Genomic DNA, 13,321 nt, shown 5'->3' with positions numbered 1-13,321 from the left:
TGTCATCTCTCTTACTAAGGGAGAGGTAGATCAGTCTATGGAAAGAGTCTAGGATGTGAAAATCAAAGACTTGGATCTCAGCCCTGCTAATTATTAAATGAGTGACTCTGGGCAAGTGATTTCCCTTTTATGGACCTCAACTTCTTCATCTATAAAATAAAGAGGGGTAGACTAAAGGATCTTCAAAAGTTCTTTACATTTAAGGGATCATTTTAAGGTTTGCAGAGCATTTTACATCTGGTGTCTCACCTGATGCCAACAACCTTGTTGGTTGCTTTCATTATGAGGGGGATCCTCCCCCAACTTCCCAAGAGAGCCCCTTCCCATTTGGATAATTCTTTTTTGCACTGCCTTGGGAAATAGTGCATAGATGTTTTCATCCAAAAATATAATGAATATGCCACATATACTTTGTTCCAAGAGAAAATCATCTATTCTGAGAGTTCTGAAATGCTCAATTAGGGAAGGAAGCATGAATTACTTTATTTCAAAGTTCCTTACTTCTGTCACACTTGAGCTAAAACCCTTATACACATGTTGTTACAGCACATTCCTATCAACTTGTGGCTTCCCTCAAAGTCAGGGAATTCTTTTTTTTCCCTGAAGAACTATTAGGAAGGGATCGTGGAGCCCCCTAGTCCAACCCCCCTCAATTAGCAGAGGACAAAGCTGAGATCCCAGGATGTAAAGAATCTTCCCATGTCACACACAGGTAGTAAGTGATAAAACTGGAATGTGAACTCAGGGACCCAAATTCCAAATTCAATCCTTCTCACCTTCCCTGTTGCACCATTTTACCTCTCTAATAACTCTTGGTCCTTTGAAGCAGATTTCAAGAAATCAATTTGTTTGGATGTTAGAAAAAACATAGGCAACATTTCAAGCATTGTGTCTTCTAGTCCCATGATTCTCCTCCTGGAAATTCAGTCCTGGGAGGTTTTTGAATCATGGCCATAGTCTGAGCATTTGGTGACTAAGATTGGGGGTAATTAATAACAATAAATATTAATGTTCATATGGCGCCTACCAAATTCCAAGCTCTTTCTAATGATTATCTCATTTGATCCTCACCAACAACCCTGAGAGGTAGATACGTATGATCCCCATTTTGATGAGGAAACTGAGACAAACCGGTTAAGTAACTTGCCCAGGGTCATGCAGTTAATGTCAGATCAGATTTGAACTCTGAACTTCCTGAACTCCATGCCTGGCCTCTAGAAATTCTACTGACTGCTAAAGAGTAAAAGGTGAAGCAGAATTCAAACCCAGTTCGTCTTATTCAACTCTTCTGATGTACTATTGAGATTGGACTAGATCAGCAGCTATGCCTTTGCAAAGCTTTACATATCAAAAATTCTTTACAACATAGTTTATTTTGAATTTTACTCATCCTGAATATACAACAGTTAGAACCCTATTTGAAAAAGAATTTTTTTTAAATCTTATTTCTTACCCATTATGATTCATGTCTAACTTCAAAGCATGTCAGACCTTGGAATCACAAAGAACTCAACCCAAAGAGCTTCTTTCTTTGAAGGGAAACTATGTGTGAGTCTCTTGATTCCACAGTCATGTTGCCCACTTTAAATGTTCAATGTGCCATGATTCCTCCTCACAGAAAATACCAGATTGGGAGCAAAACCCCTCAAATGATCTCAAACTTCCCCACTAATCCTGTAGAGGAGACCTTCTGCTTACACACTCAGAAAACAATGAATCAAAATATAAATGACTCTATTGTCCTGAGCTTGGTCATCTTCCAACACTTGTAATTGTTCTCTGGTACTTGGGGAGTGGGTTGAGAGATCTTGAGTAAATGTTGGGGTTTGTTTTACTTGCATATTATGGCAAGGATTTTGAAATTCTCTTTTTACAATGAGGGAGAGAAAACAGATTTTTTTATTAAAAAAATAAAAGTTAATTAAAACATTAAAAACTAAAACACTCTAGAGAGATGTTGGGTAGAATGGTCTATTTCAAGAGATACTCTCCAAGGGGAAGGGAAGAGAGGAAAGGGAAAGATATATCTTGGCATCTCTCCTCTCCAAGGAACTGTTAGAAAGTTCCTTCTTGCTTCAGGTAGGCTCAGCTCTAAGAAGTATAGGCTGGGTGAGTTATGGGAGGGGTCAGACCTCGTTCTCCCCCCTATTCTCTGGGCAGACCACTGCACTCACAGTTTCCTAAGCTGGGCCCAGGAAGGAAATTTCTCAAGCTCAGGTCCCAGGATAATGGGACCTGTAGGAAGAGGAGGGCAAGGTGGGAGCCTGGACAGCAGCTATTTGGTGCCTTGCCTCTGGAGCAGGTGATTTAAAATAGCCCTAGCCTAGTTTAACTCCTGATGGTTAGGGCAGTAGAACACTAGAATCAGACTGTGAAAGGCCCAAGGATTATGGGAGAGGAATCAAGTTTGTGATTTAGAAAATATTTGGCCTCCAAAATGAGAAGATGAAGCCCAAAGACCATTAATTGGCTTGTTTGAGGTCATATGGGTAGGGAGCATCAGAGGTAGGATTTTAACCAGGCTCTCAGCTAAAGTACTTTCTATGGTTCCAGGCTGCCATTGCATAGAATGACTCTCTTTAGATTGAAGAGTGAGTGCCCCTGCTGCTTCTCTGGTGGCATTTTACACCTGTTCATACAATGGTGAGATCGCACCATTGCAAATCCTGGGTGATATAGCCTCACTGTCTGTTTTGTTTTCTCCTACCTGGGAGCAACAAGCACAAGCCCTAAAGGAGCCAGAGCTCTATGCTCAAGCTATAAACTGTTGAGGCAGCTAGGTGGCACAGTGGATAGAGCACTGGCCATAGAGTCAGGACCTAAGTTCAAATCTGGCCTCAGACAGTCAGTCACTTAACCCATTGCCTAGCAAAATCCTAAACACATTTGTGTGTGTGTGTGTGTGTGTGTGTGTGTGTGTGTGTACACACGTACTGTCTCAGGGACCAATGGGTCAATGCCCAGTTATTTTCTACAAACCTCTCAATGAGGTTCACCTCTTAAAGATGCCGAGGGTCTGCTTCCTCCCACACAATCAGTGACTCAGTGACTCTTATCTTGACAAACCATTAATTACAACATGTGCCATCATGGAATGTAAACCGCCTTCTCCAAGGCTCTTCAGTTTGAGATAGGGAGATCTAAGGTGTCTTCAACTCACTTAGAAAAATGATGCTCAACATCATGGTGCCACCAAAGAAACATTGGGGAGAAATGGAAAAACATTCATAGTAGGGCAGTCACTGGGCTAATGGACTTTACTGTTTTACTAAATTAGCATTTGCTGCTTCTCAAGGATTATGGTAGGAAGACTTTAGTTCAGAGATGGCATATGGCAGCATTGGATGAAGGCTCAGCCAAAGCCTTAGCTTCGAGTCCTAGAATCATTTTTGGTAGATTTCTGCATCTCATTTGATGCCAGATTGTCTCAGTTATGTGGTAAATACTAATAACTGACATTAACAGAAATTATTTGAAAGAATTTTTTTCGTTATGAAGCATTCTTCATTCATTCATTCATTCATTTGTTCATTCATATTTTCAATAACAACTTATTCTCAGAGTCAGTCAAAGAAAGGATCCTTCCTATCTGTGAGGTACCAATTCAGGTAGTTTTATCCTTATTTTATAGGTGAGAAAAGTAAGATATTAAGTGGCTGCCTCATGGGCCATACAACATTAAAAGTCCAGGGCAGGATTTGAATTCAGGTCTTCACTGCCTTCCAGTTTCTCTACTATGCCCTTATATTGTGTAAATAGGCTTGCATTCATATCCAACTTTTAGTAATTTGTGTATGATTATGCAAAAAGCCACCAAAGGTAAAGGAAGAATAGGGAATATGAAAAGGAAAGAAGCTATAACAATGATGGTGATGGAAGGGAGTAGGGGTGAGGGAAATATCTACAAATAGTTTTGAAATCAAACCAGGGACTTTGGAATTTAGAGGAGACAAGAGGGGAGATGTCCAAAGATTTGGCCCTCATTCCCATGAGTGGGCAGGAATAGTCTTGTGTTACTCAGGAACTGATTTCATTGAGTCAGGGAAGTTGCAATGGAAGAATGTTGATCTACAGGGGCAGAGTGTCATTTTTCCTCTGCCATTGAGCATCTTCTGAGGACAATTGGGTTGGATTTAAGTGAAGGGATATTGAATGGAAGGAAGGAAGAAGGAAGGGAAGGAGGGAAGGGAGGAAGGGAGAAAAGAGGAAGGGAAGGAAAGAGGAAGAAAGGACAAAAGAAAGAGAAAGGAGAAGAAAGGAAGGAAGGAAGCAAAAGGAAGGAGGAAGGGAAGAAGGAAAGAGGAAAATGAGGAAGGAGAAAAGACATAAGAAAGGTATTAAAAGACGAAGGGAGGGAAAGAGGAAGAAATTTTCAATGATTATTGTGTGCCAAAGACTGTGGCTTGTGAAGACTGTCTCATGGTTTGTGAAGACTTGATTTCAACATGGGGGTGAGTGTTATAATGGAAGAACTCTGAATTTGGGGTCAGACAACATGCATTTTAATCCTGGCTCTTTCTCTGATTACTTTTGTGACCTTGACTGGGTTACATTAATCTGCTTGAACCTCTGTTTTCTCATCCTTGTAAATGGGAAGGTTGAACTTCACTAGATGGTCTCTCTCTGGTTCTTTCCATCTCTAAATTTGTGAGCCCTCTCTGGTACAGTGGATAGAGTACTGGCCCTGGAGGAAGGAAAATCTGAGTTCAAATCTAGCCTATGGTGTGACCCTTACCTTTCTCTGACTGAGTTTCTTTATCTGTAAAATGAGGATAACAACAGTAACTATTTCCCAAGGTTGTTGGACTTTATAAACTTTAAAGCTCTCTCTTTCTCTCTCTCTCTCTCTCTCTCTCTCTCTCTCTCTCTCTCTCTCTCTCTCTCTCTCTCTCTCTCTCTTGATAAATGTTTCCTATGATGATGATGATGATTTTATGAAGAGCCCTTCCCAAGCCATTGGTATAAACCATTGCTTAATGTCCATTCCTCTGACCACAACAGGGAGGCCTCTCTGGCTATAGAGCCAGAGATATAATGAGCAGTTTTCATTTCCAGTGAAAGCAATAAGAAATGGACCCACATGTCAACTTTTTTAAGACTAATTCAGTTGAAAGTAGAGAAGAGCGCCCCCCCCCGGAACAAACATGCCCCCAAAACACAGGAGGGAGAGAGGAACCTTGAGAGGGGAGATCTTAAATTCCCTCAAACACTCCAAGTCTCCAAGGGGAGGCAATGAACCATGTAATCACTCAGTTATTTCTGCACTGCTGAAGGAGGGACCCTGATAAATGCCCTCCTGATTTCAGCGCCTTGGGGGAAAGCCCTGGTCATTCCAGGTCTGCATGGAGTCCTGATGGAGAGCACAGGCAGCATATCCATTATCTCCCCAAGAGCACTAAGGGAAGGGCGGCAGCATCCTTCCTCCTGCCTGCCCCTCTCAGCCACTGACCCCTGTACATCTGGCAACATGACACTTTAGTCATGGGGTGGGGGTGGGGAGGCAGCTCTGTGGGTGCTTTGACCCTTTATTATAGCTCTTTGTGCTTACTGAATAATGCCCCATCAGCACCCCACAAATGAACCTCCCCAGGTTCATTTAGGCATGACCTTTCTGGTGCTCAGCCTGTAGCTCCCCTCAAATGATCAGGGAGAAAACAGTCAGAGGATCCCAGAGCACCTTGGAAATGGCCCCTGGGAAAAGTGGCAGAGAGGAAGAAGCCAACCCTGCCCAGCCATTTCCAGCTTCCAGAAAGGAGCAAGTAGCCCCGGTTCAAGCCCAGGACACCTGGGAGCCTTTGTGAACTAGTTTTTAAAGACTCGCGTGTCTCTATGACTGTTTATGGACCTCTCTGATGACCTCGTTCTCATTCAGAGAGGAATATTCCTCAGGAAGGCAGGGGATTGCAGCCAAGAAGGAAATGATGGAAGGAAGGGATCAATTTGTGCCGGAAAAAAAAAAAACGGCCATTTAATTGGATTCCATGGCGTGGTCAGGTTTTTCTGCTGATAAAGATGCCACCAGGGTGTAGTCGAGACACATGGCACCATATGTGCAGCAGTAGGGCATTCTGGGAAGGGCAGTCCAAAAGCCTGAGGAGGAGTGTGCTTGGAAAGTGGGGACCCCAGCAACTCTCCAAGCCACCCAGGAGAGGATTTCAGCTCTCTCTTGTGAAGAATAGGTGGTGGCAGTCCTAGAATTGGTCTTTATTTCTTTAGAACTTGCTTTCCCCATTCCTAGAACTCACACCCCCATTCTCTTCACACCCCCTCCCATCCTTTATAATTTGCCTGGTTTTTCCTCCCACTTCTTGTACCCCCAATATCTTCCCACCCTCCCATTATTATCTCCCAATCTCTTCTTACCCCCATTATTATTTGTCTTTATTTCTTTTTGAACTGGTTTTCCCCACTTCTTGTACACCCATCTTTCCCATTTTTTTGCCTCCTATTTCACTGTTATCTATCCAAGAACGATGCTAAAAACAGTTGGCTCTTTCTAGCAGATCCCGCCTTCATTACCACATCAAATGGGTAAAAGCTTGCTATTTGTGGCATTTGGAAGATAAAATATAAGTGATTTTCCATCCTAGGCCCATGAATTCAACAGCCAATCTCATAAAACACTGAGTTATTTTGTGTTTTATTAACTGCCTCTTAGCTTCCGTTTGCATAATCATGAGTGGATTTACATTCTGTTACGACAGTTGGGCATTATTTTTCACGGAAGGTGCATCTGAGTCCCTTTGGCCAGCACCGTAGCATGATAAAGCAGCCTCGTATGATGCTGATGAAGATTTCGTTCACACTCGCTGGTTCCATACGATGCCTTTTTTTCCAGATGGATACCCTATTGTACGATGATTTCCTGCTTGGGGCTCCACTTTCCGAGGCTCAAGACCGTGCCATCTTTCTATGAACTGGATAAACTGCCTATTAAATTTAATTACAGTCTGAATGGTCGCACATCTTGATCTTATTTCCCCCCCAGTGTACTGTATTTCACCAAGGTCCTTGAGGATGAAATAAAATAAATCGAAAGGATACATACTCACTCCCTGAAAGGAATGTTTAAGAGGACAAACCAATGGCAGCCTTTTTATAGTCAGGATGGAAGGTGGAAGTTCCTCAGGCTCTGTGATTAGACAAACTTTTCTCCTTGGATTTCCTTGCTGGTCAGTTTGACAGGGGAAAGAAAAGGAAAATATAATCCTGGTTTGATCAGTTCTCTGGGTTGACTTTTATTGGCAAAGGAAAGGATAGTGCCCATGACATCACTCAGCATCGGAGAACTCTCCTAGATGATGTTCCATCTCCAGCTTCCTTGCCTATCACAGAAGCTCATTGTGACTCCCAAGTTCTCTAAACCCCCCTCCTCACTCTCTATCAGAATCCCACTTAGAGTCCAACTCAGGCAACATCTTTCCCAAGACACCATTTCTCATCCTCCTGTTTGCTGTTGCCTCCTGCCCCTACTCTGGCCCTGGCCCTAATGCTTCTGAGGGCATCTTTACTCTCCTCCTGGGACATCATACTGGACCTTGAATTTAGATGGTGTCTCCTACATTAGAGCAGGGGCTCCTCACGACCAGAACTGCTTTTTGTTTGCCCGGCTGGGAGCTCCATCAGGGGAATTGTATACAGGAGGAGCTTAATGCACAAAGACCTACTGACTCCAGAGCAATTTCCTTTCAATTAAATTCAACAAATGATTAATTAATTGTTTCTTACATGCTAGGTATTGTGGGTTCAAAGACAGCACCCCTGTCCTCAAGGAGATTACATTCCATGGCAGGGATGTAATATGTGCCATAAGTATATGCAAAATGCAATATATATTGTCATTTATTTTCAGTAAGCTACATATTTTACAATTTTTGTAAACATATACAATATACTCTAAATGTATTCTGTTATATAATATGGCATAAATTATTATATATTATATATTATACATAATATATATTATAAATGTGTTATGTTATATAATATAGTATATATTTGTTACATATTTATAAGTAAATTTGTTCAAACAATTTATATTGCTTATATGATATATTCATATAAAACATATATTAATTATATTTTATAAATATGGTTTACATATAACATGTTATTTATATAAATTATATATTGTTTATATACTGAATAATATTATACAGAGGATAATTATGCATAATATACTGTATTATATATTTTATATATTTTTATACATTATCTAGAACATATTTCTCTTATTTTATCATACTATAGTATATCCTATATATTACATATAGAAGTTTTCTATATTATATAAAATGTAAAAAATATAATTAAATGTCATATAATGTTTCTCTATGTAATCTAGACTGTTGAATATAATTTAGAATTTTGAATTCCTATATGTGGTTTAGGAAATACTATATATAGGAACATGTTATATTTAATTATATAATTGCATATACTATTTTTATAAATGTCTTTAATATCATGTATGGATATGATATGTCATATATTCATTTGATATATATATAGATTGGTTTGATAATATATCTGTGTAATATCTAATTCAATATAATTAACCATCATTTGTATGTATAGTATTATATAATGATTATAAAATAATTCAAGAAAGTATATACACTTAAATAATTGAGGTGAAGTAACTAGCCCAGCAGGGATATGAACTCAGGGGCTGGGTCCCCATGCTCAATGTTCTATCGACTACCCAATGAATGGGACATTGGAGTTCTAGGCCTCTTGCCCTAGGACCTATTTTTCACACGAGAGTCTAACATTCTTCCTGGAGAATCCTTTGCACCTCTATGACAGCCTAGACTCCAGGTTTGACATTTTGATTAATTGTCTAGAAAACCCCCATGAACTGTGCTGGAGCCAGAGCCCATTCAGTCTTCATCCAAGCCATCATCATTGCTGCCTGCACTCCCAGGAGAGCTTGCCCAGCTCCCATCCCCTCGGGGTTTGGTGAGCTTTGAAGTCATAAGGTCCTTCCTTTTCCAAATACCAGTCTTGTCCATCCTGCTGTTGGCATCCACTTGCTGGGTAGAAACACCATTGACAAACATCCAACAACCTATGGACTTCCAAATTTTCCAAGTTCATGCCATAGTAAGACACCCTACCTAGCCTCCTAGCATGCTCTTGTCTTCTCTCTTTGGTCTGGACCCGAGAGCTCATTTGTGTAGGGAACCTTCCAGTGTAGAATTGCCTTCCAACTTTATGGAATAAAGGGTTCCTCTGTACTACCTGATACTAAACTATTACTGGGGCTTTCAACAGTTCAGTGAATTATTCTCTGGATCATGCAGCCAATACATGTAGAGGCAATTCTTGAACCTTCCTAACTAAAAAAGGGGGGATCTCTAGGCATCTAGTCACACTGCCTCTCATCAGGTGAAAAAGAGGTGTAAAGATGGCCCAAGTAGCTCATGTGTTGTGCAAAGAGGAATAAAGAGGCAAGTAAGGACTCTCTTTGTTGTTATTCAGTCATTTCAATTGCCTGACTTGTTGGGACCCCATTTGGGGTTTTCTTGGCAGAGACACTGGGGTGGTTTCCCATTCCCTTCTCCAGCTCATTTAACAGATGAGGAAACCAAAGCAAACTGGATCCCAACTACTAAGTGTCTGTAGCCAGATTTGAACTCAGAAAGCCCTTCTTCCCTTGGGATACTCTTTCACAGCTAAAGAATCCAGTAATCTAAATTAAACTGTTGGAATAGAATTCATTGAGAGCAATCAGCTTGTTCATAGGACATCATTCAAAATTGGAAGAAACTGTTGGAATAGAATTCATTGAGAGCAATCAGCTTGTTCATAGGATATCATTCAAAATTGGAAGAAACATTAGACCAAAGAATGGTACAGATGGAAGTCAAACCAAGAGGTATTGATTCCATTTCTCCTGAGTCCATGTGCTAAGAGATCATCAGGTCCAACATCCTTATTTTACAGAGGAAGAAACTTCAGCCCAAAAGAGGGTTGAAATGAGCTAGAAGGAGGCTTTGAGTTCATGCAGTCCAACATCCTTATTTTACAAATGAGGAAATTGAGGCCTGGTCAGGGAAAGGAGTTTTGCTTGGGTCACTTCCAGTGAGGGGCAGAGGGGATTCAAGTATGAGCTAAAAGGGTAGTTGCATGTTACAGGATGAACTTTCTACACGATTCTTTGAGTAGAAAATCCCAGGCCCAAATATTGTTACTCAGCCTCTCTTCCTAGGTATGGAACAATCTGCCTCTTTCCCAGGGTTCTAGTGGAAACTCTTTCTCAAGGGCTTCCCCACAGCAGGAGGTTCCACACCATGTGGAAATATTTAAACTCCCTCATTGACTGAGTGTATGTGGCCACATCAATTATGATGAATCACGAAACATCCCAAGAATTTAGAGGCAGATACTGCCTAAAAACAACATCAACCCAACAGGAAGCTTGGTTGAAAATGCCTGGAATGTTAGCCCATTATTAATAGGCAGCCCTTGGTTCCGTCCCTTTTTTTAAGTATTTATTTTCATTGCAAAGCAACCACTGACTTTCCTGAACTCAACAGTGTTGGTTGACGCTCTCCCCCCTCCCTTTTCCACTGCCAGAATTCCAGTGCTGATCATCGGGTGCGCCTGGACCTTGGCCTCTGGGACAAGTTCAGTGAGCTGGCCACAAAGTGCATTATCAAAATCGTGGAGTTTGCTAAAAGGCTGCCCGGCTTCACTGGTTTGACCATCGCAGATCAGATCACCCTCTTGAAAGCAGCCTGCCTCGACATCTTGGTAGGTACCTTCTCAGGTTTTGTTTGGAGGGGTGAGGATGGGGATGGGAGGACTCAATCTGGGAACCCCTGAGTTTGGGTTCTCTCCCCAAGGGCTATGGCTTCCACCCCATACTCAGGCACTTGAAAGATTATCAGGGTGTGGTGTTAAAAACAAGGAATAAAAACAAGAAATTTGAGTTTGTTTTTCTCTGTGAACCTAGAGAGAGTCTGGTCCTTTAAATGTAGTTTCCAAAGAATCTAAGATGATTGCCTCATCGGGGACTCACCCTGCTGGCAAAGTGACCTCTAACTTTGGGTTGGGTGCTGTACCCCTTCCCTTTCCTCCTTCTTAACTCTCTCATCTCCAGGGGCCAACTTGCAATTGCCCACTGAAGAAAAAGCCCAACTGAACTCTGGTGCTGAAAAGTTTTCTTGGATCAGCTCCTTTCTTATTGCCAATTGGGATACCCAAAGGCCCCAAGGATGCAACCAGTGTTCTCTCCCTTGTAAATAGGGGGTGCCTTCCCTTCCCCTCGAAAGTGCCAGCTCGAGGATGTCTTCTTATGACATGGATCCTTTTGACAGCATTTTTAGACTATTGTCTTTAAAGGTACAAAGTAAGATTCCCAAGGGAATTAATTACATTGAATACACTTATCAAAATATGTTTAAAATAAATTCAGACTTCAGATAATGGTTCCCTGGCCTGACTCTGTCAGCCTCAGAGTGGGGTAAATGGAGGGGCACTTAGTCCCCAAGAGAATCCACCCACTCCCTTTCCTAGATCACTTCTGCTTTGCACTGCTGGTGCCATCTTTTACCTATTGATATCCTCCCTATTCAATTAATGAAGGTGTAAGACCCAATTTCCAGTTTATCCTGCATCACTGACATTTTGTCCAACACTCTCAAATCTAGATAATCAACAATACACTAAACTAAGCCCCAGGGGTGGCTAGGTGGTGCAGTGGATAAAGCACGGGCCCTGGGGTCAGGAGGACCTGGGTTCAAATCCAGCCTCAGACACTTAATAATTACCTATCTGTGTGGCCTTGGGCAAGTCACTTAACCCGATTTGCCTTGCAAAAAAAACTCTAAACTAAGCCCCAGTTCATGGCATTTGTTGATTTTTCAAGATAAATACTCCCACAGAAAATAATCAGCCCTCAAGGGCAAGTTGAGTCCAGCCTTTGGTCATACAACATTTTTACTAAAAAGATTATCAATTATTTCAGTAGAAATTTTAGCGTCATTGAAGGAGTTTTGAGATCTCCCAAAGGCAGGCCAGGCCACCCTCCCACTGAAAATGGAGGCCCTGGTTGATTTTCATTTCCTGAAAATATGAACTTCAACTATTTTGGGTTATAATTTACACAAGGATTTTTTTATCCCCTTGGTTTTTCCTGTGGTGATGGTTAGGTCAATCCATTCTATTATCCTTATTAATATTTAAAACTAATGGTAATGATGATAATAGTTGACAATCATATCCTGTTTTCCTCTTCACAAAAATCCCTTCCCTTCTTTCTTTCATCTGCTCCTCACAATACCCCAGTGATATAAATAGTGTGAATTTCTCACCAGTGAAATTGGAGTCCTAAAGCTCAGAAATGACTTACCTAGGAGCTCACGGGTGAAAAATGACTAACTCTAAGCCTTCTGATTTTAAATCCCTTTCTCTTGTGGCTGCACCATAATCACTGCAAGAAGGAGTGCTTGGAGATCCTCAAGCAATGTTGTCATTATCCACAATACTATGTGCATAAGGAAATAGAATATAAGCAAAAGATCTCTGTGAAACTGGCCTTCACACAACTGCTGAGCATGTTTCCCATTATGTAAAACGTATTAATAAACATTTATTGACAGACATTGGCTTCAGAAACCCTTACTGAGATACACAGCTGCCAGTCCAAACAAGTCCCTTAGCATCCAAGTGCAAACTTTGGATAGAATTGTAGGACCAAACTGAGGCCACTTGAGTGACTGGACCTCATTTGTGGCAGGTGTGTAATTTTCTGCAATTATGAATGACTGAATACTACAGTTAGAAGAATTGCAATTACACATGGACCTAGTCAAAGGACACAACAAAGGACCTAGTCAAAGAATTTTCCTGAAGCACAGATTTGACTCCATTACTTCCTCACTCCGTAAACTTCAGTGGCTCCCTATTGCCTCCAGAAACAAATTTAAATTGTTAAAAGTTTGGTATTAAAAACTCTTCACCACAAGACCCCAGGCACATAATTACAATTACCTTTTACACCCTCTATGGCCCAGTCAAGCAGATGTTCTTCATACAATTTAGATTTTCCATCTCCACTCCTTTGTACTGGCTATCTTCCAAGCTTAGCATGCACACCCTCTCTACCTTGTCTCTTAGAATTCCTGGTTTGCTTCATCGATTCAAGTATAATCCTCTGCAGGGGACATTATTAGACACCTACAGTATTCAGGAATTAGATAGGATGCTAATGATGCTCTCCTCAAAGAATCTCTGATCTCCTCAATTCAGGGCATCCCTGATGCAACTCACAGGCCATCCTTGACTACTCAGTCTGTAGAACTCTTGTATGTTC

General features: G+C 41.2%; 1 protein-coding gene across 1 annotated transcript in view; it reads left to right on the top strand.

Annotated features, from left to right (window-relative positions):
• Positions 1-13,321, top strand: part of RARB (retinoic acid receptor beta) — a 168,442-nt gene that overhangs the window by 140,657 nt on the left and 14,464 nt on the right. The window contains exon 5 of the mRNA XM_074195688.1: positions 10,582-10,758. Coding sequence (XP_074051789.1) covers positions 10,582-10,758 — 177 coding nt within the window. The remainder of the gene's footprint in view (positions 1-10,581; positions 10,759-13,321) is intronic.

This window comes from Macrotis lagotis, chromosome 7 (assembly GCF_037893015.1).
Source record: "Macrotis lagotis isolate mMagLag1 chromosome 7, bilby.v1.9.chrom.fasta, whole genome shotgun sequence".
In the NCBI taxonomy this organism is placed as follows: Eukaryota; Metazoa; Chordata; class Mammalia; order Peramelemorphia; family Peramelidae; genus Macrotis; species Macrotis lagotis.
Note: the sequence above shows the minus strand (reverse complement) of the source record. Positions and strands in the feature narration are given on the sequence as shown.